The 21,800-nt window shown below is 51.6% G+C and overlaps 1 protein-coding gene across 1 annotated transcript in view; it reads right to left on the minus strand.

The window, feature by feature from the left end:
• LOC101691954 (signal-induced proliferation-associated 1-like protein 3) overlaps positions 1 to 21,800 on the minus strand; it is a 207,917-nt gene that overhangs the window by 59,136 nt on the left and 126,981 nt on the right. Inside the window, exons 4-6 of the mRNA XM_045075894.1 lie at positions 12,492 to 14,320; positions 8,346 to 8,476; positions 571 to 759 (exon numbers count right to left, since the gene is read on the minus strand). Of these exons, the coding sequence (XP_044931829.1) occupies positions 571 to 759; positions 8,346 to 8,476; positions 12,492 to 14,010 (1,839 nt within the window). The 5' untranslated portion in view covers positions 14,011 to 14,320. The remainder of the gene's footprint in view (positions 1 to 570; positions 760 to 8,345; positions 8,477 to 12,491; positions 14,321 to 21,800) is intronic.

The raw sequence follows: 21,800 nt of genomic DNA on the forward strand, positions 1-21,800 counted from the left end.
GCTGCCCCTATAGAAGGTGGCCTGAAACTGGCTAAGATGTCTACAGAAGGAAATTCTTGAGAGTTCTGGGGCTCAGTACAGTCAACGCTGCTTTTAGGAGGTGGGCCTCTAATCACCACTTTTGTTCTATGTCTCGCTCATTCCCCTGGTCACTGGTGACTAGAATCTGGATAGATGCCTGACCTAAGTGTGGGCAAGTCAGATGCTCTCCTGGGACTGAGAGTGACCTAGCTGGGGTCTGCAGATAGCTGTCATTCTCACAGACACTCTGGGAGCTGTGGGAGGACAGAGAAGCAGAGGGAGCCTGTGTGCAGACGGGGGGAAGAGGGGGTAGGGAACACACACACACACACACGCACACCCCCAAATGGCTGTCTCATCCCCAGACCATTTTTCTCCTCCATCACATCCCTGCTCTTGGCACCCTTGGAATTTGATAATAGATCCCCCCTTTTCCTTAAACTAGCTTAGGTGGGTTGCTATTCTGAAAAAGAAAAAAAACAAAGACAAGGACAGAAAGAGGTACCAGGATAGGGTTGCAGTGGCCCCCCTCACTGGTCCCCAGCTCACCCCTTGCTCGTCGAGCTTCAGCAGCTGCTCAGTCACCTTTGGAGTGTTGAGAGCCAGTCGTAGGCAGTGGATATTGAGCTCAGGGATGACATACTCCAGGGCGTCCTTTAGGGGGAGGCCCCGCCCTGTCCCGTGCTTCATGGCGGTGGGGGTGGCGTCCTCCAGGATAGAGCCCCGCAGGGTGATGAGCTGTTTGAGGGAGAGAAGGGAAGGTTAGGAGGCTCTCCGGACCCAAGAAGGGAGGAGAGTGCTGTTCTCAGAGCAACATGTGTGATGGTCCGAAGCTTGGGCCCTAGGGCCAGCCCTGGCTCAGGACTTGAACTTGCTGCCTCCTCCCTATGAGATCTTGAACAGGTGCCTTCAAATCTCTGGGCCTCAGCTTCTCTTTTTGTGAGTGACGAAATTAATACAGTGACGGCATCCCAGTCTTGAAGGGTGCCAGGAGGACTAAGCTGATGAGATTTTTGAGACAATGGATGGAGCACATCTTTGTTCAACAAGGACCAACTGAGTGCCCTTGAAGTACAGCCCTGTTTGGGATGCAGTGAACGAAACATTGACACCTTTCCCCATACCCAACTTGCATTTAAGTGGGGAGATGTCATTTAAGTGTATAATGAATAAAAAGGCTCCATAAGGTGAGCACTCAATGAACACTCCGCCTTCCTTATAATATATGTAAACGTATCACTGTCATAACACAGCTGCTCTTTGTTGGGGCTCCAGGATATGTGTATGTGTGCATGTATGTTCTCAGATTTACATAGGTGTATATTTACAACCACACACACACATAATCTTTTCAGTGTCACTCAGGTGATTCTGATGTGTAGCCAGGATCAAAAACCTTGAGTCAAGCCAATCATGGCCATCTCATTCCCCTTTCCCAGATGATGCTTTCTACATTTTTCCTACAGCTGGCCACCTGACTAGCCCCAGGTAATGAAATGTGCGGGGAGTTCAGCTTGCGAAGGACTTCTGGACACATCTGCCTCCCTTAGTTAAAGGAAAGCCTTTCCACCTGCCCATTTCTTCTTGTTAAGGACGCTGGTGTGAGGATAAGATGTTTGGAGCTGTGGCAGGTATGCTGTGATCATGAGGAAAGAGACAAGAAAACCACAGAGAAGTCAATCTCTCCAGATGCCTACCTCCAGAGTTCTCATTAGAAAATTAAAGCATCCTTCTATTTGTTTTAGCTACGGTTAGGTTTTCAGGTTTACAGACAAAGCAGTTTCTGACAGACTTGATAACAAATTCACATTTGTGAAGGTACAGTTGACTTTGGTATATTCCAGGTACAAGAGTAATTATCTTATTACGTGTATAGGTCTGTTCAGGGGAAGTTTTGTCATCTCCATTTTATAGATAAGAAAACTGAACGGGTGGGGCAGAAGGAGAGAATCTCCAGCAGACTCCCTGCTGAGCACAGAGCCCAACAAAGGACTCAAACCCACAACCAAGAGATCATGACCCAAGCTGAAATCAAGAGTCAGATGCTCAACCAAACCGACTGAGCCACCCACATGCCCCAGAGCTTCAGCTGGAATCAGGATTCCAACGGACCTCTGAATTTTCCAAAACTCCTGACTTTTTTTTTTGAAGATTTAAAATTTTTTTTTTTTACTGTAAAGTATAGCTCACATACAGAGAAGTACACAACATATGTAAGCATAGCTAAAGGAATTACCACCGAGTGAACACTTACGTAATCACCATAAATCAAAAAAATAAATATTTCCAGGTCCCCCAAACCCCTTCCCCTCCGCCCCAAAGGCAACCCTACCCTGACTTCTAACTCTACAATTTATTTCTGCTGTTTTTGAGCTTCATGCAGTTTGTACTCTTTTCTATCTGGCTTACTTCTCGCAACACTACGGATATGAGATTCGACCATGCTGCCGTGAGAAGCAGACGTTCTGTCACGACGTATCCATTCTACTGCTGAGCCTAGAAACTGCTTCCAGTGTTGGACAACTGTGAACGTGCTGTGAGAAGCACACACAGAAGCACCATGTATTGCTTAAGAACACATTTTTTGGGGGGTTCATACCTAGGAGAGGAACTGCTGAGTCACTGGGCATGTTAATCTTTAATTTTCCGAAGTTTTCCAAGTGGTTGTACCAATTTACGGCCTGCTGGCCCTGAGAGTCCTGGCTGCTTCGTGTCCCCATTGCACCAACTCTGGTTTCTGTCCACAACGTGAGCTGGCCATCAGGTGATGCCAAGGGCAGGGCCAGGTCCTGCAGCTCCAGCCCCCCTAAGACAGCACAACGGGGGTTCTACCAGGAAAAACAGCTTCCCTGAGGCAATTGCTACAAGCACTTAGAACACACTTGAGGCTATGGTTTAAAGACTAAGGAGGATCAGTGGTGACTGGAAAAACATGTTGGCCCTGAGTCAACATGTGGACACAGCAGGCAGCAAAAACAATGTGTCATGACGTCACCTCTAAGCATACAGCCTACTCTTTCCAAATAGGAGCTGGGCAACAGGCATACATGGAAGGAATGATCTCATGTTTGGGAGTTCCCAGTTCTGGCCCCAGTAATTAATAAACAAGGCTTTCTTATCATGATCTTGAACTAGGATCATGAAAAGCAATGATGACAATGAGGGCAAAGCACTACTGGTCTGGGCGGCCCTGGGATTTGGGTTTCAATGAATGTACTAACAGGATCAGTGTTTTTTGTATCCGGCTGACGCTGGCCCGCAGCGCCCTCTGCTGGGCCCAAGGGGAAGCCTGGTCCTGCACCTCATTCTTTCTCCCACACTAGACACAGGTGGCTTCCGGTCATATTCTGGCTCTGAAGACTTGACCATAAGCCAAGACTTGAAAAAAACTCCCAGCCTTTCCTTCTCTGCTGGCAATAATAAGTAGGGCACCGGCAGGATGCAATGAGTGGCCAGCCATCTCTAACCTCCACCTGGTCCGGTCCACCATCATCACCTACCTGGCCTATGATAATAGCCCTCCTCCTGGTCTCCCTCCTGGGCCCTCACACCCCACCGCCCATTCTTCTGCAGCAGCTTGAGTGAGACCACACTCCTTCTCTGCACAGAATGGGCTAGTGGCTTCTCCTCTCTCTCCAAATAAAATCTATACACCCTGCCCAGCCTGCGAGGCCCTGCGTGATCTCACTCTCAATGACACGGAGGATCACTGGTCAAGAGAGCTGTAAGGTCTTGAGATCATGTAAGCTGGGAGGTTTGCACAGGTTGTTCAATGTTGACTCCTGACTCAGACACAGCCCCTTCTCTGCTGGGCAGTGGGTATACCCATCAGGAATGTTTCCTGGGAGGTCACTGAGGAGTCTGTCTGACCGGTTTCAAACTCTGACTCTACCCTTTCCCCGGCTGTGACCCTGGGCCAGTTGCTTAACTTCTCTGTGCCTTTTTCCTCATCTATAAAATGGGCACAACAGCACCTACCTCCAAGGGTTATAAAGATTCAGGAGGACAGTCCATGCGCAGTGCCAGCATTGCGTCTGGCATACAGTGAGTGCTCAATACGTGTTAGCCATTATTATGTATACACACATGTCAAATGTGTTTGTACAAAGCCATATGCAGAGTTAAGAATTTAAATTTAACCTTTAACAGGAAGATACAGTTGGCTTTTCTCCCCACTTAACAATATGCTTCGGAGATTATTTCTATATACACACACAATCAGAGCTACACACTGAACACAAATGAGGTCACTGTTGCTCCTTGCTTTTTTCACTTAATAGAAGAAACTCTCCCTTTTCTACTTTTTCTACTCCCTTTTTTCTACATTTCACACTTACAGTAACAAGTCACTGTTACTTTTTAAATCAGAAAGAAAAGACAAATCCAAATCTCTAACCCTAACAAAACTGAAGCCTGTCAAAAACTCATGTTTGCTGGGTTAAGGGAGAACCTGGGTCAGAAGGCTAGACCATCCCTGGCTGACCGGGGTTCCCTCTGTCCTGGGAGAGAGAGGCCAGCAAGGGGCTCAGGAAAGGGCAGCCTCCGGGGCTTGTCCTGTCTGGGTTGGGAGGGGGCCTGATGTTCAGGTGCGTGGCGCCAAAGCCCAGCTCCCAGTCTGTTCCTGCCCTGGTGGGAAGCTCAGGGCTGCCAATGCTCACATCCCATCTGCCGGGAGATGCGGGCCCACTTAGACTGTCTCTTGGCGGCCGGGGGTGGCCATCTGGGGTGGGCCGGCCTGCTGGCTTAGAAAAGAGCCTGAGCCCTTCACTCTGGACCCCACACCTTGGTTTATAGGAGCCTGAGATCTGTGCATGTGGACACAAGGACAGAACTCTGCCTGTGAGCTCAACCCTTACTCTCCAGCATGGCCCTTGGACCTCCTAGGGGAAGGCGACAACCAGGGCACTCATTGTCCTGCAGCCACGTGTGCTGGTGGGAGAGAACCTTCCACTGCTCCGAGAGACGGGGAGCCAAAAGCATAAAGCCTATTTACAGATGAAGAAATGGCGAAGCCCAGAGGCAAAGCCATCTGTCCAAGGTCACATGGTCAGTGAGTGGCAGAGCTGGACCGAATCCAGGGCTGTCTGTTCCCAGAGCACAGAACTCGACCCAACAGGCAGAATGCTGAGTGGTAAAGAGCATGGGTCAGGCCCGGGGGCAGCCTGAGTCCACATCCAGGCTCTGCCACTGGTGACCCTAACAAATGATTACCTCCCTGGGTCTCAACCTCCCATCCTCATCTGCAAAATGGGAACAACGGGATCCACATCATGAGACTTTTGAGAGGATCTGAAGGCTCCATGCATACGCAACACTCAGGACAGTGGACGGTGAGAAGACGTGCTGAGAGCGTTTGCTATTACTATGGACTGCGTGACTGTCCGCCCTGCCTCTGCCACAGGGAGGGCTCAAGGAAGAGGCAAGAAAAACCTCACTGGCTGCTGCCTTCCCTTCAACTCCAGATGTGGAGGTCCTCAGGTCCCAGTGCTCAGTAGGGTAGCTGGGCAAGGAGTCAGGCTCAAGGCTGAATCTGTGCGTGGCCTGCATAGATACAGGGGCAGAAAAAAGGCTTGTGGCTGTGAACCTCATGGTGGGCTGAAATTCACAGGGCTGCCAGGAATGTGACAAGGGGACAGGTGACAGAGACCCCCTGCCAACTAATGTCACTGGGCTCTTCTTGAGCGCCAGGCCTGGCGCTGCCTGTATGTGTAACCTCACAGGGCCCACACCACTGTGAGACTGGACCACTCAAGGGGGAAACTGAGACTCTGAGAGGTGAAGCCAGGTGCCCACATTCACAGCTGGTGAGTGGCCAAATTAGGAATCCATACCAGGTTTCCAGTGTGCCAAACATGGTCCTGCCTCAGGACCTTTGCACTGGCTGTTCCCTCTGCCTGGAATGCTCTTGTTCCAGATTTCCACATGGCTCCTTCTCTCATCTCATACTCGGGTCATTACTCAACTGTTACCTTCCCAGTGAGACCTCCCTTGACCATTCTGCCTAAAAACTGAACTACCCCTCATACTTCCTATCTCTTCCTTGCTTGACTTTCTACCTTGTCCTCACTTACCACACTGTATGATTTTCTAATGTGTATGCTGCCTGCCTCACCCACAGGAATGCGGTCCCACAAACATCTCTGCTGCCTCACTCACTACTGCGCCCGCAGAGCCCCCCGTGCACAGCTGGCAGACAGTGGTGCCGAGGGGATATATCCCCCTGCCCACTCTGCAGAGGACTGGAGGCGAGTTTTGTGGGTGTTGGGGCTCGGAAGTGGACAGAAACAGGCACAAGACAGGCACAGCACTAAGCTGGTTTCACACTTACTGAATAGGACCCACAGCAAAAATACTATACCCCAATCCAGTATGCCCTCACCCAAGTCTCAGGACCCTCGGTACGCGTGACACAGGCTGACTTTTAAAAAAAATTCATTCTCCGTGTTCCACTTTTATGAATTAAAACTACCAGCACCAAAGTGCTGAACAAAGGTGAGTTCCCAAATCAGCGATGGGTCTGTAGGGCAGTCGGAGCCGAAGTCAGCAGCGTCCCAAAGGCAGCTGTGTCGGGGCCGGAGAACAGGTGGACTCCTGAGGGTGCTTCAAGCAAGTCCCCTAACCTCTCCAGAGCCCGTTCCATCATCCGGAAATGAGACTAACAGTGCCTTCATCATGGGACTGTGTAACATTCAAGCGTGTGAATACACATAAAGGGTAAAGCTACTATGTGACACCGTGTTACAGAGATCTGCAACATAACAGCCATCGTGATAAACGTTACTTATTAGCCTTTGACTGTGGTCATCCCATCCAGCAGTTCCCTGGATGTCATGACACAACTAAGGCAGTGTGAGCTGTCACCTCACATTCTGCGCTCGTGCTCATGTGGCCATAAAGGTGAGGAGATGGGGGAGGGGACTGGGAGGCAGGAGGGGCTGGTGACCACCGTGGTCAAGGGCACAGGGTTTGAGGTCTGCCCCCCTCAACTGCCACAAAGCCTCTGTGTCATCTCATTTCTCCTCAATAAGAGGGTCGTCATGAGGCCAGGGCCCTCAGTGCAGCATCTGTTGGTCTGGATGACGTCCAGGCTCAGCTGGCTTCACACTCAAAGCCCCTGGCAGCGGCAGCCTGTGGGGCTCCCATGTCTGGGCAAAGGCCAGGAACAAGGGGGATGGGGCAAGGGAGGGCCAAGGGAGACCCATTTGGGGGGGCCTGCCCAGCTGACTACCACCCCCTTTCTGGAAAGGTCATCCTTACTTGGGTCTTTTGGAAGTCTCTATTGTTTTTGCTAGCCTAGCTCCCCTCTTTTGGCAGGAGAACTCCCCGTCTGCCTCCTCCAGGTGGCTCTAATGGAACTGTCAAGCTCAGTGTCCTGCCCTGCCCCCAGACCCAGTGAAGCACATGTGATCCAAGCAGAGCCAACGAGAGTCGTCCTCACAGATTTGGCAGCAAGTGTCCCTTCCCTGTGGAGGAGAACATATATAGATGCAGGAGAGCTGAGCTGCCAGTCTCATTTTCCCACGACATGGAGATGACTTGCTGGTGGCAGAAGAGAAGAGAATGACATTCCCAGTGCAGAAAAGCAGTAGGGCTTAGAGGAGCAGAGTGGTCAGGGGGCCGAATTCTGGTGACATCATTTGAGTGCCTGGATCCAGCTATGCCTGAAGCAAGTCATACCCTGGATTTGCAGTTATATGAACCAATGAATTCTATTTCTGGCTTAGACCAGTTAGAACTAGATTTCTGTCCATTACAATTCAGAGTCCTGATTGAGCAGGGTGCCCCCAGCAGGCCTTGTTCCCTAGCCACAGCTGATATTTAATCTAGGCGAAGGCCTATAACCAAACCAGGACAATGGGTTTCTCTACTCACATGTGAAAGCACTGGGATTGTTTTGAGCTGAACGGTGTCGACAGCAGTGCCTGCTCTGGCTGAGAGTCCCCAGTTCCTGCCCTGCCCGAGGCCTGCTGCCTTAATTCTTTCCATTCTGCAGGACATCTCATGATCCTGAAAGACTCCCTTACAGCTCTCTCTTTATTTCTTATGCTAACCAGAGTGAATCTCTTGCGGTGGGTAGCAATCTTGGGCTCTCCAAGATTCTAATCCCGGTCTGGCCCCTTACTTACTGATCCCATACAAGTTACTGAATTTCTCTGAGCCCTAGTTTTCCCTTCTGTAAAAGGGAGGGACTACTAGGACTGCAGTCAGGAAGTTACTGGGAGGCTGACGTGAGATGTAGCTGGGGAAGCACTTGGTACAGACTAAGGGCTCACAGAGGTGAGCAGCTACAATTTATGGAAGCCAACAATGGTGATGGGACCTACCTCTCGGGTCCGGAAGATGATCCTGTACTGGTACTGAGGTCCGTGATCCTTGTGGTCCTCCAACTTCTCTCGTTTGATGCTTACAGCCACTGGTCCCAGCTTCTCGTCCACGCCAAAGTAATTGGCATGTTCTGAGAGGGAAGAGCGGGGGTGGGGGTTCAGAGTAAACTCTCTAGGAAGGAGGGGTGATGTCCCAGGCCCGGGGGAAGGTTCTTGTGTGACCTATGGGATCCCATTCACACAAACTTGCCTTGTCACGACCACACTTAACAGCGACCATGAGACTGGACTGGGCCCCCTGTGCCAAGTTCACAGAGCCTCAGTTTTCTGAGCCTCGGCTCCTTCATCTGAGAAATGGGGGGCCCTGAGGCCACCCATAACTCACTGAGTGGATGTGAGGGTGAAATGAAGCTACAATTATTAAATGCTTAGCACAGTGTCTGGCATGTAAAAACCCAGCCTCACTATGATTATCCCAGATTTGCAAATGTTCATCGTTAGCTTAGTGGCCGATTAGCCCCGTGAACTGGTTTAGATTCTATCCTAGAAAGCCGCTCACTGGGCTCAAATCTGGGTTCTGCCCCTAGGTTGGATGGATGGCCCAGGCCAAGGTGCTCCACGGCATTCTCCTGAGAACAGGATTGGAAAGGGTGGGCCCGCATCCCGGCAGGGTCATCAGAATTAAATAGGTTAACAAGCACTCAGCACTCAGCACAGGGCCGGGGACACAGCGCGACAGAAATGCTGTTGGTCAGAGAAAAGGGACCAGAATCAAGACCCTAAGCACCACCTTTATCCAGCAGCATTTCCATGACACCTCGGACACTTAAACTACTCTTTCCTTAAGGGGATAACACCTCTGAACCACAAAGCAAGTCTCCTCTTCCCTAAATAACAGCTGTCTCCCCTGTTTCTCTAAACATGCTGCTGTTTTAAAATTCTTCCAGGCAAACAGTTTCTCCCAATGTATAATCCAAGTACTCCGTGCTTGCAGTAGATAGCCCACCCGCAGCCTTAACTCAAGTCCACGCAGTCAACGTCTAACTGCTGCCAGGAATTCCTTCTACCCCAGGGCTCTGAATATTTAACGGATGGTTCTGTTCTCACAAGGTACTCTTAGTGAATCAAACACTTATCTAAGGCCCAAATAATGTGTGGTGATTAAAGGCACCGGTCAGACCAACACCTGCACCTGGTTAAGCCATCTCTGCAGCTGGTCGGAGAACAGAATTACCTGCTCCACAGAGAAGAGCTCATTCCGGAAACAGCTGGGCAGGTGGTTTTATTTTCCACCAATGCATGCCCAGCACCTTGCAGCCCTGGCATACCGTAGGCACTCAATAACAGTAACAGATGAGTCATTTATTTATAAGCTTCCAGGACTCCAGAGAAGTCCATTTTTGAAAGAAAATGCCTTTTTTCTTTTTTGGAAGCTCTGTAATGAGTACTTACTATCCGCCTGATGAAGAACTGTCTTAATGTACAATCTTATATAATCCTTACCACAGTCCTCCGTGAAGGTATTTCCACATGGGAGCTGAACAGAATATGTGAGTTGAAAAGAACATGCTCTCTGTTGGTTAGGTACAAAATTAGTAATTATATACATGACATAGTATGTATCATTAATAACTCAATCAAAAGATGATTCTACATTTATATATATGATAATAACTTATATATATATATAGATACGTATAAATATAGAATCAGGTTTTGATTGGGTTATTTGATTGGGTTATTCAAATCCTCTTCAGCCTTATTTTTTTGACTACGAGATCTGTCAATTTCGGAGAGACCCTGTCAGCATCTGCCACTGATGGTCGATTTGTTCACTTCTCCCTGCAGCCTGTCGGTTTTTAATTTATTTATCCCCCAACCCAGGTTGCCAGGTGCACAAAGGTTTACAACTATTCGAGTCTCTCTTCTCTGGGTGAGCAACTGTCTGGAACTTTTCTCCCCTCAATCGTTTCATTTTTAATTTCTGTGTCTTTCTGTTTTGGGGCATGTGACGCTGCTACAATCACCCCCATTCCTCACATGAGGATACAGAGTCCAACGAGTGAAACGTGTCACACAGCTGTAAGCTATGACACAGACACCCCAAACCCAGGGCTGTCTGGCTCGAAACACTGGAGCTCCAGCAACTGCACACATTGAATCCCACGAAATGACTTAGCTGACATTTTGTTAGGTGTGACTAGGACACTGGTTTAAAAAAATGTTTTGAGGGCACCTGGGTGGCACCTGGGTCAGCCAAATGACCTCTGCCTTTGGCTCGGGTCATGATCTCAGGGTCCTGGGATCGAGTCCCACATCGGGCTCTCTGCTTGCCTGCTTCCTCCTCTCTGCCTGCCTCTCTGCCTACTTGTGATTTGTCTCCGTCAAATAAATAAATAAAATCTTTAAAAAAAAAATGTTTTGACTTGTTGCTGTGGAGTAGTAGGTGCCTACCCACTCTATTTTTCCCTTCCTCCTTTTCAAGAAAAACCCTCTCCTCTTAGGGGAAGAAAAGAGAGGAGATATGTCTAGCTAAAAACCTACATTTCCCAGTCTGCCTTGTAGACAGAAGTGGTCAATAAGTAGCTGTGGTTGGATGGGGCTTATGAGAAAGCTTTTTAAAAGGGGGCTGACTTGACAGATCTTTTTGCCCTTACCCTTCCCTTTTTCTCTGCCTAGAAACATGGATGTGACAGCTGGAGCTGCAGCAGCCATCTCGGGCCATGAGACTACTCCTGGGGCTAAAGGCCATGCTCTAAGGCTGGCATTCCACTAATGGTGAGGGGAAACCATACCAGCCCCCTGGGCTGCTGACCTCCAGACTTCTTTGTATCAGAGAAATAAACTTCTATGTCCTTAAAGCCTGTCACTGGCAGTTATAAGCAATTCCAAATCAATGTAGTGGTCAGCATTTAAAAATTAGGAGAATTCACATTAAAAATAAGAAACAACTTCATTTTAGGATAATCTGGAAAAATTGGAAAGGCTGACAACACTGGGTTTGCCTGTTTCCTACATGCCTACAGTGAAGAGGAGCCAAGCTGGAGTTGCCCTTTGCTCAGTCCCTGCCTGGCCCCGGATGTAGATGCCCGGGTTTGTGGTCTCTGCACTATGTGCTGCTGCCTCCTGCAACTGCCTCACCGGCACCGATGGACATAGTCATTCAGGCTGCCAGTCTCTCTCTGGTGGTAACACCTTGGCCACAGCAACAGCTCCACCTTCAAAGGGGATCCAGAACCTGCTGGCTTTTTCCCCAACGCATGGGCTCCCAACCTAGACTTGTCCATCATCATCTCCTGCCTGAACTAGTGAGACAGTCCCTGCCACTTCCCCGGCCCCAAATTTCCCTGCTTCCCAATCTCCCCACGTCTGTGCCCCAGAGGGAGGCTTTGAACACCAGAGTCAGCTCAGGGCCCTCGACTGCGGAGAACCCTCTTGTGACTCCACCTCATTCAGGGTGCAGGCGAGAGTTCTCACCATGGCCCACAAGGTTCCAAACGATCTGCCCCTGTCACCTCTCTACTTTGGATCCTTCCACCCTCTCTCAGTCGCTCTGTCCCAATATAGGCAGAGAAAAAGGAAAGGGTAAGGGTAAAAAGATCTGTCAAGTCATCCCCCATTCCTCCTCTCCCCCTCTTTCCTCCTCCTTCAGTGTTTCAGAACTATTTTATTTGCCCTTTCTGCACCAGAACACTGTCCCCGGTCTCCACATAGCTCCCTCCTTCAGCCTGGTACTCAAATGGCACCTTCCCAGGAGACCCTCCCAAGCCATTCCCTATTGGAAATGCAGCCTCTGACCTGGACACTATTCCCCTCTCCCCTGCTTTACTTTTCCCCATAGCGTGAGCCACACTAGGACACCTTATATATTTTACGCAGTAATCAAGTTCTTCTTAACTTCCCCTCACTTAAGCACTAGGAAGACAATCCTAGTTTCAATCTTCTTCAAAAAAGTGCCTGGCATACAGCTGAACCTGGCACAGTCGCTAAATAAACGGGCATGTATTGTCTCCTGATGCTTGAGGCTCTGGCGACTTTAGCCTCCTCACTGCCCTCTGTCCCAGGTAGAGAACCCGCTCCCACTGCTGGAGCCTCGGGGGGTCCCCGGGGACAAGCTGCGGCCCGCCAGCCCGCGTGCCCCGTCACCTCGGCCCACGAAGTGGTCCTGGTAGTAGCGGGCGCCCAGATCCACGTGCTCGATGCTGTACTGGCGCGGGCGGCTCTGCGTCCTTTGCTGCTCCTTGGGCACCTCCAGCACCGAGATGCTGGCGTTGGTGCGGTGGGCGCTGAGTGTGGGCTCGGCTGGGCGACCCTCACCGCCACCGCCGCCGCCGCCCGGGGAGCCCACGGCTGCGCGTGAGAAGCTCACGTTGCGCTCGCACTCGCCGCCGATCTCGTTGCGGAAGTGAGGACAGCTGAGCAGCAGGTCGTTGCTGTTGTCGTCGCCCAGGTCCTGCTCCAGGTTCTCCTTGCAGTTGAGGTCCTCCGTGCTGGGGAAGGCGGCGTCCAGGCCGCCCAAGCCGTGCGCCCGCGACGCCGGGAGGGCCGCCGTGGCGGAGGCTGCTGATGCGCCCGTGGTGGTGTTGCGCCGCTGCGCGGTGGCCACCCTGTTGGCAGCCGCCTCGTTGAGGTCGAACAGCATGCTCTGCACGTCAAAGTGCGCGAAGCTTTTCTGGCAAACCCACGGGCGGCCGGTGTCCGGCGCGCTGCGGCCCTCCTCCGCCTCCCCCGGCGCCCGGGCCGCCTCGCCGTCCGCCTTAACGCTGCGCAGCTTCCGGAAGATGGACGAGTCCGCGGCGTCCCCGCCGCCCAGGCCGCGGACCGCCTTCTTCCGGGCCTTGTCCTTCTCCTTGGCTGGCTGGAGTCCCAGGAGGCTGTCCTTGGTGGGCTGGCCGTTGCGGGGGTCCCCCTTCGCTCCGCCGCTGCCCCCGGGGCCGTGGGGGCCGGTGTCGGCCTGGAGCAGCTCTCGGAGGCTCTGGGGCCCCGCGGCGTCAGGCTGTTCGCTGCGGAACTCGTTGAGGATGTCAAAGAAGCTCTGCTCCGGCACGCCCTGCACGTCGATGGAGGACGTGCTTCCGTACTCCCGGAAGAGGGGCAGGGCCCCCGTGTGCCGGGGTCCCCGGGGCTCCCCTGTGTCCTCCACGTCACACTCACTGAGAGTGATCTCGCTGCTGCTGCGGTGCCGCAGGGGCAGAAAGGCCCGGCCAGGGGACCGGGGCCATCCGTCCTGGAATTCCACATCTTTGGACCTTCTCCTGGAGAGTCGGTGGAAGGCTTTGGGTCCTGAGGAAGCCGGGGTGCTGACGGGGGGCTGTCCGTTCTGCATGCCCCTCATGGAATGGGCCACCTTTGTGGCCTTCGTGCCATCTGAGTCCTGTGAGGGGCTTGGGTTGTTTTGTTCTCTCAGGGCCTCCCGCTTGGGTGGCCAGTCGGCCACTCTGGCGCGCACGCCCATCTTGGGTACTGCAGGAGTGGTGGGACTGGGGCGGGTGGTGGCGCTGACTGGGCTCTCACCAATGGGCTGGGGCATGCCGCCGTTCTGGACCCAGAATCCCATGGGAGCATAGTCCCCGGTGTGAGGCCCAGGGAGGACGTCAGCCCCCCTGGCCCCACAACTGGCTGCCAGATCCACACCATCATTGGGAATGGGCCGATAAGTGGTCATAGTCCACAGGAGCTGGAGTGCTGCTGGCCCCCTGTGAGCTGTGGAGTGACTTTATGGGGTCCCCTGGCCCTCAGCCATTGTTCAGGGCCGCCAGGCCCAGGATGAAGGATGCTGGCCCCTGAAGCCTGACAGGAAGGTTGTGAGCCTGTGGAGTCCAGTTCTCCACCATCGCGGTGGACAACTTGAGCCAGGACAACCTCAGGAGGCAGGTGCTGTCCTGGGGCCTCCAGTCTGAGCAGCTCAGCAGGACGGAGCAGGCAGGAGATGCGGGTGAGGGCAGGCAGGCTGCAGGGCTGTCCTCCCCGCCATGCTGCAAAAGGAGAGAAAGCAAAGGTGAGCTGTGACATTACTATTCCCAGAGGAAAGACTGTATGTGTGAGACATCTTTATACTCATTTAAAAAACCCATTTATTATGCAAATTTTCAAATCTACTCAAAGCAGAGAAGAGCACCACCAGTTTCAACAATCATTAATGATTCCCCATTCCTGTTTCATCTACCCACTCACTCCTACACTTTTATTTAACAGAATAGTTTAGGATATATCCCAGCCATCAGCTCATTTCACCTGAAAAAACTTAAGTTTATATATCTAGCAGTTAGGCTTTTCCTTATTAACCATGGTACCTTTATCACACCCATCTAGATTAACAAGAATTCTTTAATATCATGTAATACCCCATATATCTGCATTACGTTTCTCCCATTGTCTCAAAGGTGTTTTTTAGAGCAGATCTGTTCAAATCAGGATCCAAACAAGATCCCTATTCTACCTCAGTGAGTATATTTCTTTCTTTTTTTAAGATTTTATTCATTCATTTGACAGAGTTCACAAGTAGGCAGAGAGGCAGGCAGAGAGAGAGAGAGAGGGGGAAGCAGGCTCCCCGCTGAGCAGAGAGCCCAATGCGGGGCTCGATCCCAGGACCCCGAGATCATGACCTGAGCTGAAGGCAGAGGCCCAACCCACTGAGCCACCCAGGAGCCCCTCAGTGAGTATGTTTCTTAAGTCTCTTCTATAAAGTCTCCCCCATGCCCATCACCATTATTGTGAGGCTATTCACTTGTGTAAGGAATTACATCACTTGGCCCGTGGAGTTTCCCATTTTCAGGAGCTGGCTGCCTTTTCCCTTGTGGTGTCATTAAACACATTCCTCTGCCCCCTGTGAATCCTGTAGGTAAAGGCTGGACTGCTGTCAATCTGTCCTGCAGTCTGCCTGACCAGCCACCCCACCAATAAAGGAAGTAAAAAATGACAGATGCGTCACCATGAATACTGGTAGATTGGGGGAGGGGATAACCCTAGGTGATTAATAGATACCGTAAGCCAGTAAATCAGCTCTTGTCACTTCTTGGCTGAGATCTCCCCAGTGGCTCCTTACTGCGTTAGAATAAAATCCAAAGTCTTCTGCTGGTCCACAAGCCCCACAGGCTCTGGCCCCTGCCAGTCTCCCTGAGGCCTCTCCCCACCCCTAAGATCCCATCCCACTGGCCCTCTTTTCTGTTCTGCTGACATACCAAACCCCACCCAGGATATCTGGATATGCTTCCTTCTGTTCTTCACCAGGTTGGCTCCCTTGAATGATGTCAACTCTTCAATGAAGAGAAGCCCACCAACGACTGCCGACTGCCGGTGTTTTCTGAGTAAGGGGAAGGCTCTGTGTGTGTGTGTGTGTGTTTCCTAACTCATGCCCATAGGTACAGAACAAGCTGGGAGAGCACCAGGGGGGCAGCATGAAGCAGATTCATGGAGCAAATCAGCGAGGCCAGTCTGTAACAACTGAAAAAGTCAGACTCAGAAGGCAGGGGAGGAGAGGAGTGGGGAGCAAGAGTGCACTCCTCCTCCCAGCTCCCAAAGGAGCATCCCTGAAGATATTGCAGGGAGGTACACAGGGGATGAGAGGGGAGGAGACAGAAGAGGAGGAGGAGGAGGGAAGCCCCAAGGGCTGGGTTAGTTAAGGAAGACAAAAGCACCCAAGTGAGGCTGGGTGAGTGGGACAGCAGAGGCATTTCTTTTTTTCTTTTAAGATTTTATTTATTTATTGAGAGAAAGCGCACAAGCAGGAGGGGAGGAACAGAGGGAGAAGCCGCTCCCCACTGAGCAGGGAGCAGATGCTTAATGACTGAGCTCCCCATGTGCTCCCCCCCCCAACCCCGTCTGCATTTCTATAGACACAAGTAGGCCTCAGCTCTGGTGACCACCCTTTGCGGGAAATGTGGATGCCAGATCACCGGATTTGTAAGTAGAAATCAGAAATCTTGAACTGTATGCAACTTCTCCCAGTTTGAAATAAAAAAAATAACTGCAGCGATGACAAACCAACTACCAGGCAGAGAAGACATCTACAAGGATTTTCAAGAAACTGCTAACAGTCGATGCCTCTGGGAAAGGGAACTAGGTACCCCCCCCAAGCCCAGCCCCCTCTCCTGCTGCACGTACTTCTAGCTGATAAATAAATACTTAAAAACGTTACCAACAAAAACCAAGTAAGGGTCAATAAAATAAGTACCTGTGCCAGATTTGGGCAGAGGATGCTGGTCTGTGATCTCAGGTGACCAGTAAGCTCAGCAGCTTTGCCAGAGAGGAGGGCCTGAGGCTTGTCCTATACTGTGCTGGGCCCTGGATCCCTGGCCAAACTGGGGTGTGCAGCTGGGCCAGGGGCACCCCGGGATTAGCCCTTTGAGGCCACACTGGGGCTGGCTGGGAAAACCAGTGGCCCAGATGCGACCCTGAATTACTTATGCAAGCACCTCCTGACAGATGGGCTTTGCTGATGGCATTTTGTTTCCAGCTCAGTCAGAAAGCCCCCCATCTGTTTTGCTCTCTTCTGTGAGAACACACAGATGTTCCTGAGGCCCTGGTGTCTTTCCACAGATCCCTTCCCCGACCAGGTGTAGCCAAGTCTCCCTGTGACGCTCAGAGGCTTAGTGATACCCACAGCCTCCGTGGGATTTGGGGACTGCTGCACACTGGTCCCTTTCCAGCAGCTTGCTGTCCAATGCTGTCCCCCTTCCAAGAGCACCCCATCCTCCAGATGGGGAAGCCCCCCTTCTGAGGGCCAGACTGCCCTCAGATCCTACTATGCCATGGGCTGGATACTAAAACTGTGGTTCTGTTTCAATCTGGAAAATGGGGAGAAGTACTGCCCATCTCCTGGCCATTCCTATCCCCACGGTTCCTTCCTTCATGGATCTTCTCTCTCCCCCCTCAATTACAGAAGCACAGCCAGGGGTGGACTTGGCGGCTGCATGTTCTCCGAATGGAAGTCAGCACACAGTGTCTTCTCTCCAGTGTTCCCTGGCTCCTGCTTGTTCTCCACACCTGCTCCTCTGGCCTCCTGGTGCTCTGTCTGCCCCTGATAAATTCTGCTTCTGCTCAAGACTGTCCAGTGTGGCTTCTGCAGCTGGCACCGGAGGACCCTGACTTAAGCACAGTGTGGCGTGCAAGGGAGGCAGCTGGGGATGGTGGACGGGGAAACACGGGGGACGGTAGCACAGTGAGAAGCGAGTGGCAGTGGGAGAGGCCGCTGGGACGCATGTGGCTGCAAGTGATGGAATCCCAGCCGCCAATGGCTCAGCCAATGAACACATCTCATTATCCTGTGTCGGAAGGAGGCCAGATACGGTGACTCCACTCTTGGTACACGGGGATGATGTCAGACACTTTCTCTCCCCATGCCCCCACGCTCCCCTGCTTCCCTCTGTGTGCTACTGGCCTGCATCTTGGGCTTGAGGCCTCTGAGTAGCAAGCTGGTGGCCACACCCATGCTTCTCACTGAACCATGGGCAGTGGGGAAAGAAACGGATAAGGTAAGACTGTTTTACTTCTTACCTATCTGACCCTAGTCAGGAAAAAGAATGTTTGCCAGAACATTCCTCCTACACCTCAACAGACTTTCTCTGTTTTTTTTTCCTTTCTTTCTCTGGCCTAATCGGCCATAATGTGGTCACATATGGCCATTCCAGGCTCAAGGAAAGCTGGGAAACCCTCAAATCTGGGATTGTCCTGACTGCCCTTAGACCAGGGAGGACTTACCTCTGGGGCTGGCCACATTGGCTCCCTAAAAATGTCAGGGTCTGTTAGAGGACTAGGCACCCACCAGCGTATATGTGTAAATACTCCCAGACTGTCATTTGTAAAGACACTGGGGAAGTCTGAACTGAGAGCGTGCTCCCTTATCAGGCCCCCAAGCCTGGAGGCTGGAAGAGCAGACATGCAGGCAGATGCCACAGCTGCAGTGTTCTGGCTCTGAGGGGCCTTGCTCCTCAGAGCAAGTGACCCAGCCAATTTCACAGGTAAGGGGAGCACCTGTGTGGCTCAGTGGGTTGAAGCCTCTGCCTTCGGCTCAGGTCATGATCCCATGGTCCTGGGGTTGAGCCCCGCATCAGGCTCTCTGCTCAGCAGGGAGCCTGCTTCCTCCTCTCTCTAGGCCTACCTCTCTTCCTACTTGTGATCTCTCTGTCAATTAAATAAATAAAATCTTAAAAAAAAAAATTTCATAGGTAAGTGACATGGCTAAGGGCAGAGTAGAAGAGAAAAACACAAGTCTTCCAGTGGTAGACACTTGTGGTTTGCTTCCCTGGCCTCTAGGACTCTTTTGTACAAAACCAGCCCAGATTTCCCTTTGGGAACCTACCTTCTCTGATTCCCACCCAGTGGGCTAGAGGAGGAGCTCCTTCTTGAGCTCAGGAACTAACCACGTAACGCAATCAGAACCAGTGAGACCCAGTGACATCATTGCCAAGAGTCCTAAGGCTGAAGGCTATGCTTTTCTCTCTTACCCGGAGTCTGAGAGGATGTGAGGGATGGAATCACTGCAGCCATCTTGTAACCACGAGGGAAGAACCATTTGTGAAAGGGGCTGAAAGAGGGGAGATCTGGGGGCTTCAGTCATCACTTTAGTCTGAGTCAAGGTGGACCTGAAGCCACCACTATTCTACTTCCCACCACTGGATGTTTTAGTTATATAACAAAACAGTATCCATAACGGCAACTACCACAAATGTGATCTTTCTATAGTCCAGGTCCTTCTCCAAACACTTCACATGTATTATCTCTCTTAATTCCACAGCAACTCTGTGAAGTAGAATTATCTCCATTTTAACATAAGGAAGCTGAAGTAGGCAGGTGAAGTAATGTGCCTGAGGCCAGATGTCCACGAGGTGGCAGAGCTGGGAATGACCCAGAACCTTCATTCCTGAAATCAGGCAGTCCTTAGTTCAAGCACCAGCCTTCCCTGTTGCCCAGTGGGCAAAGCCCTGGACCTCTCATTCTCCCTTTCCTCACTGGTGATACACCATAAAATATCTCCAGATCCAACTGGTCCTCTGAGTTCCAGGCTCTAGTAGCCACCTGCTTACCTGACACCACCATGAATGTATGTCAGCCTATACTGCAACACTAACCATTCCCACCCTGGACTCCTGATCTTTCCCCACCCACAAAACTTGTTCCTCCTCAGAAATCATCAAGGTGGGCTAAGGTATGCCACAGGAACAGAGGACCCCAAGTACGAGGGGCTTACACAACAAAGGTTTGTTTCTTGGTCATTCTGCATGTCCAACGCGGGTGGGCCAAGGGCCTTCGCATGCCTGCTTTACTCCTAGTGGATAGAGCCGGCCTTTCATGAGACCCAGCCAATTTCACAGGTAAGGCACGTGGCTAAAGTACCTAACAGCCTCCTTGTTCCCTCTGCGTCTGCTTCCCTAGCTACCCTCTTTCACACAGTAGGATTCATATTCACATTGGAATCTTAGTATAAAGATTCAAATCTTAGGATAAAATTCAAAATCCTCACCTCAGCCCTCAAGACTCCTTTCCTCTTCTCCTCTTGCTCCGGGAGCCCAAGCCACAAAGTCCTTCTTTCAGTCCCACTGTTTATTCTCCCTGTTGCCTCAGGGCCTTTGCACAGGCCACTCCCACTGCCCTTGCCCTTACCTAGATAGTTCTTTCTCTACATGACTTTCCCTTTTCATGAACCTTGTCCCATCCCTAACCTGAGTTCCCAGAGCACACTCTGAGCATTTCTCTTTGGGATTACCTGCATCAGTGTATGTATAATTTACCACATAATGAGCCGTTTACCATAAGGTTTGTGAGGCACTGGAGTCTCTTTATTTCTGCCTGCATCTCCAGCACAGGCCTGACACACAGTAGGCCGCTAATACATGAGTGCTGCTAAATCCATGAGTGGAGGGATGACAACCTTACAGACCAGGAAGAGCACAGGCTCAGTCAGAGCCTCTGACCTGAGGGTAGGTGGTGCCTGCTGGGTGACCCAGTGTGTCTGTCCCTGGGAAGAGGCATGTTTGGGAAGCTGAAAGTAATGCATGGAGTGTGTGTGTGTGTGTGTGTGTGTGTGTGTGTGTGAGCGTGTGCGCACAAGCTGCCCCTTCACATGGGCAGACACACTGGGTCACCACATGTGTTGGAGAAGCAGGTAGGTACCCAAAGCTTCCTTCCTAGACAGTCTTCTGCGTCCAAGGCTGCCCCCATCTGCTCCAAGTGTTACCCCTTCATGGAAATGTGATCCAGTCACTATCGGTGGGGCTCAGTGGGACCTAAGAACTCTGGTCAGTTCAGGGTTGTGGCATCAAGTCTGAGAGCTACTCTCAGGCCCAGGGGGAGATGACCCACTGCATGTACCTGGCAATCCAGCAGTTTCTGGGCACATACAAGTCATTCGTTTGTCCAGTAAGAACTAGTCCTTCCCGCTTATTCATTCACATAACACCTATCACATTCTTACAAGTCATTCAGTCCAAACACTTCATTCAGTCAAAAGAGCACAAAAACCTCACTCTTTTACTGAACATTGACCAGGCATGTAAAACTCATTCATTTCACAAACACCAAGCACCGAAAATCTGCTCACTTAATTAACACATTTTTTAAGCACCTACTATGTGCCATCGTAGCTGCTGAAGATACAGCCCTGAGCGGGACAGAGACCCCCTCCACCCCCTGCCCAGCCAAGAACTTACTTCCAGGAGAGGGAAGCCACAGAAATAAGTCAATCAAGACAGAAAACAAATTAGCTTCAAAGGGCAATAAGCAGTTGAAAGGACTAAACCGATGTGACAGGGCAGGGCTGGGGGGGGGGGGGGGCTGCTCTCAATAGGGGACAGTCAGAAGGATTGGTTATGGGGGTGCCATCTGATCCCTGAGAGAGGGCACCTGCCATGCACCGGGTATGCTGATGAGCGAGGCTGACATGCCTGGGCAGGAAAGCTGGGAGTGGCCAGTGTATGAGGCAGCTGTTCCCTCCCCCACTGTCCATTAGAGGCACCAGGGGAGCTTTGTAAAAATACAGGTGTTCACCCTCCTCCCCCAGAGTCTGAATCAGCTGGTCTGGGGTGGAGACCAGGCCTGAGAGCCTTTTAAAAGCTTTGCAGCTCATTCTATTATGTAGCCAGGGCTGAGGACAGAGGACGGAGGGCAAAGAAAGAAGGGTCTGACACCAAGTCCTGCTTTGCTGCAAATGCAAGAGGAGGCAGACTTGTGAGCCAGAGCAGGCCTGCGCAGAGGAAAGGAGAGCCGGTGTCCCCGTGGCCCCAGCCCTGGCTGGGAAGGGGCAGGTGAGGGCTGGAGGCTGCTGAGAGGGTCACATACAATGGAAATTCTTGGGTCTGAAGGGCATGGGGACCACGGCAGGAGGTTTTTCAGGGAACTGCTGCTCTGGGACGTCTTGTCCACACCCTTGGGCCCCACCCAGGGCAGCCGACCTACCCGGTCTTCGGTCTTCTCCTTCCCAACTTCCTCCCATACCACAAACACAATGGTTCTCAGCCT

The sequence above is a fragment of the Mustela putorius genome, unplaced genomic scaffold (assembly GCF_011764305.1).
Source record: "Mustela putorius furo isolate JIRA1106 unplaced genomic scaffold, ASM1176430v1.1 tig00000174_pilon_pilon_pilon, whole genome shotgun sequence".
In the NCBI taxonomy this organism is placed as follows: domain Eukaryota; kingdom Metazoa; phylum Chordata; class Mammalia; order Carnivora; family Mustelidae; genus Mustela; species Mustela putorius.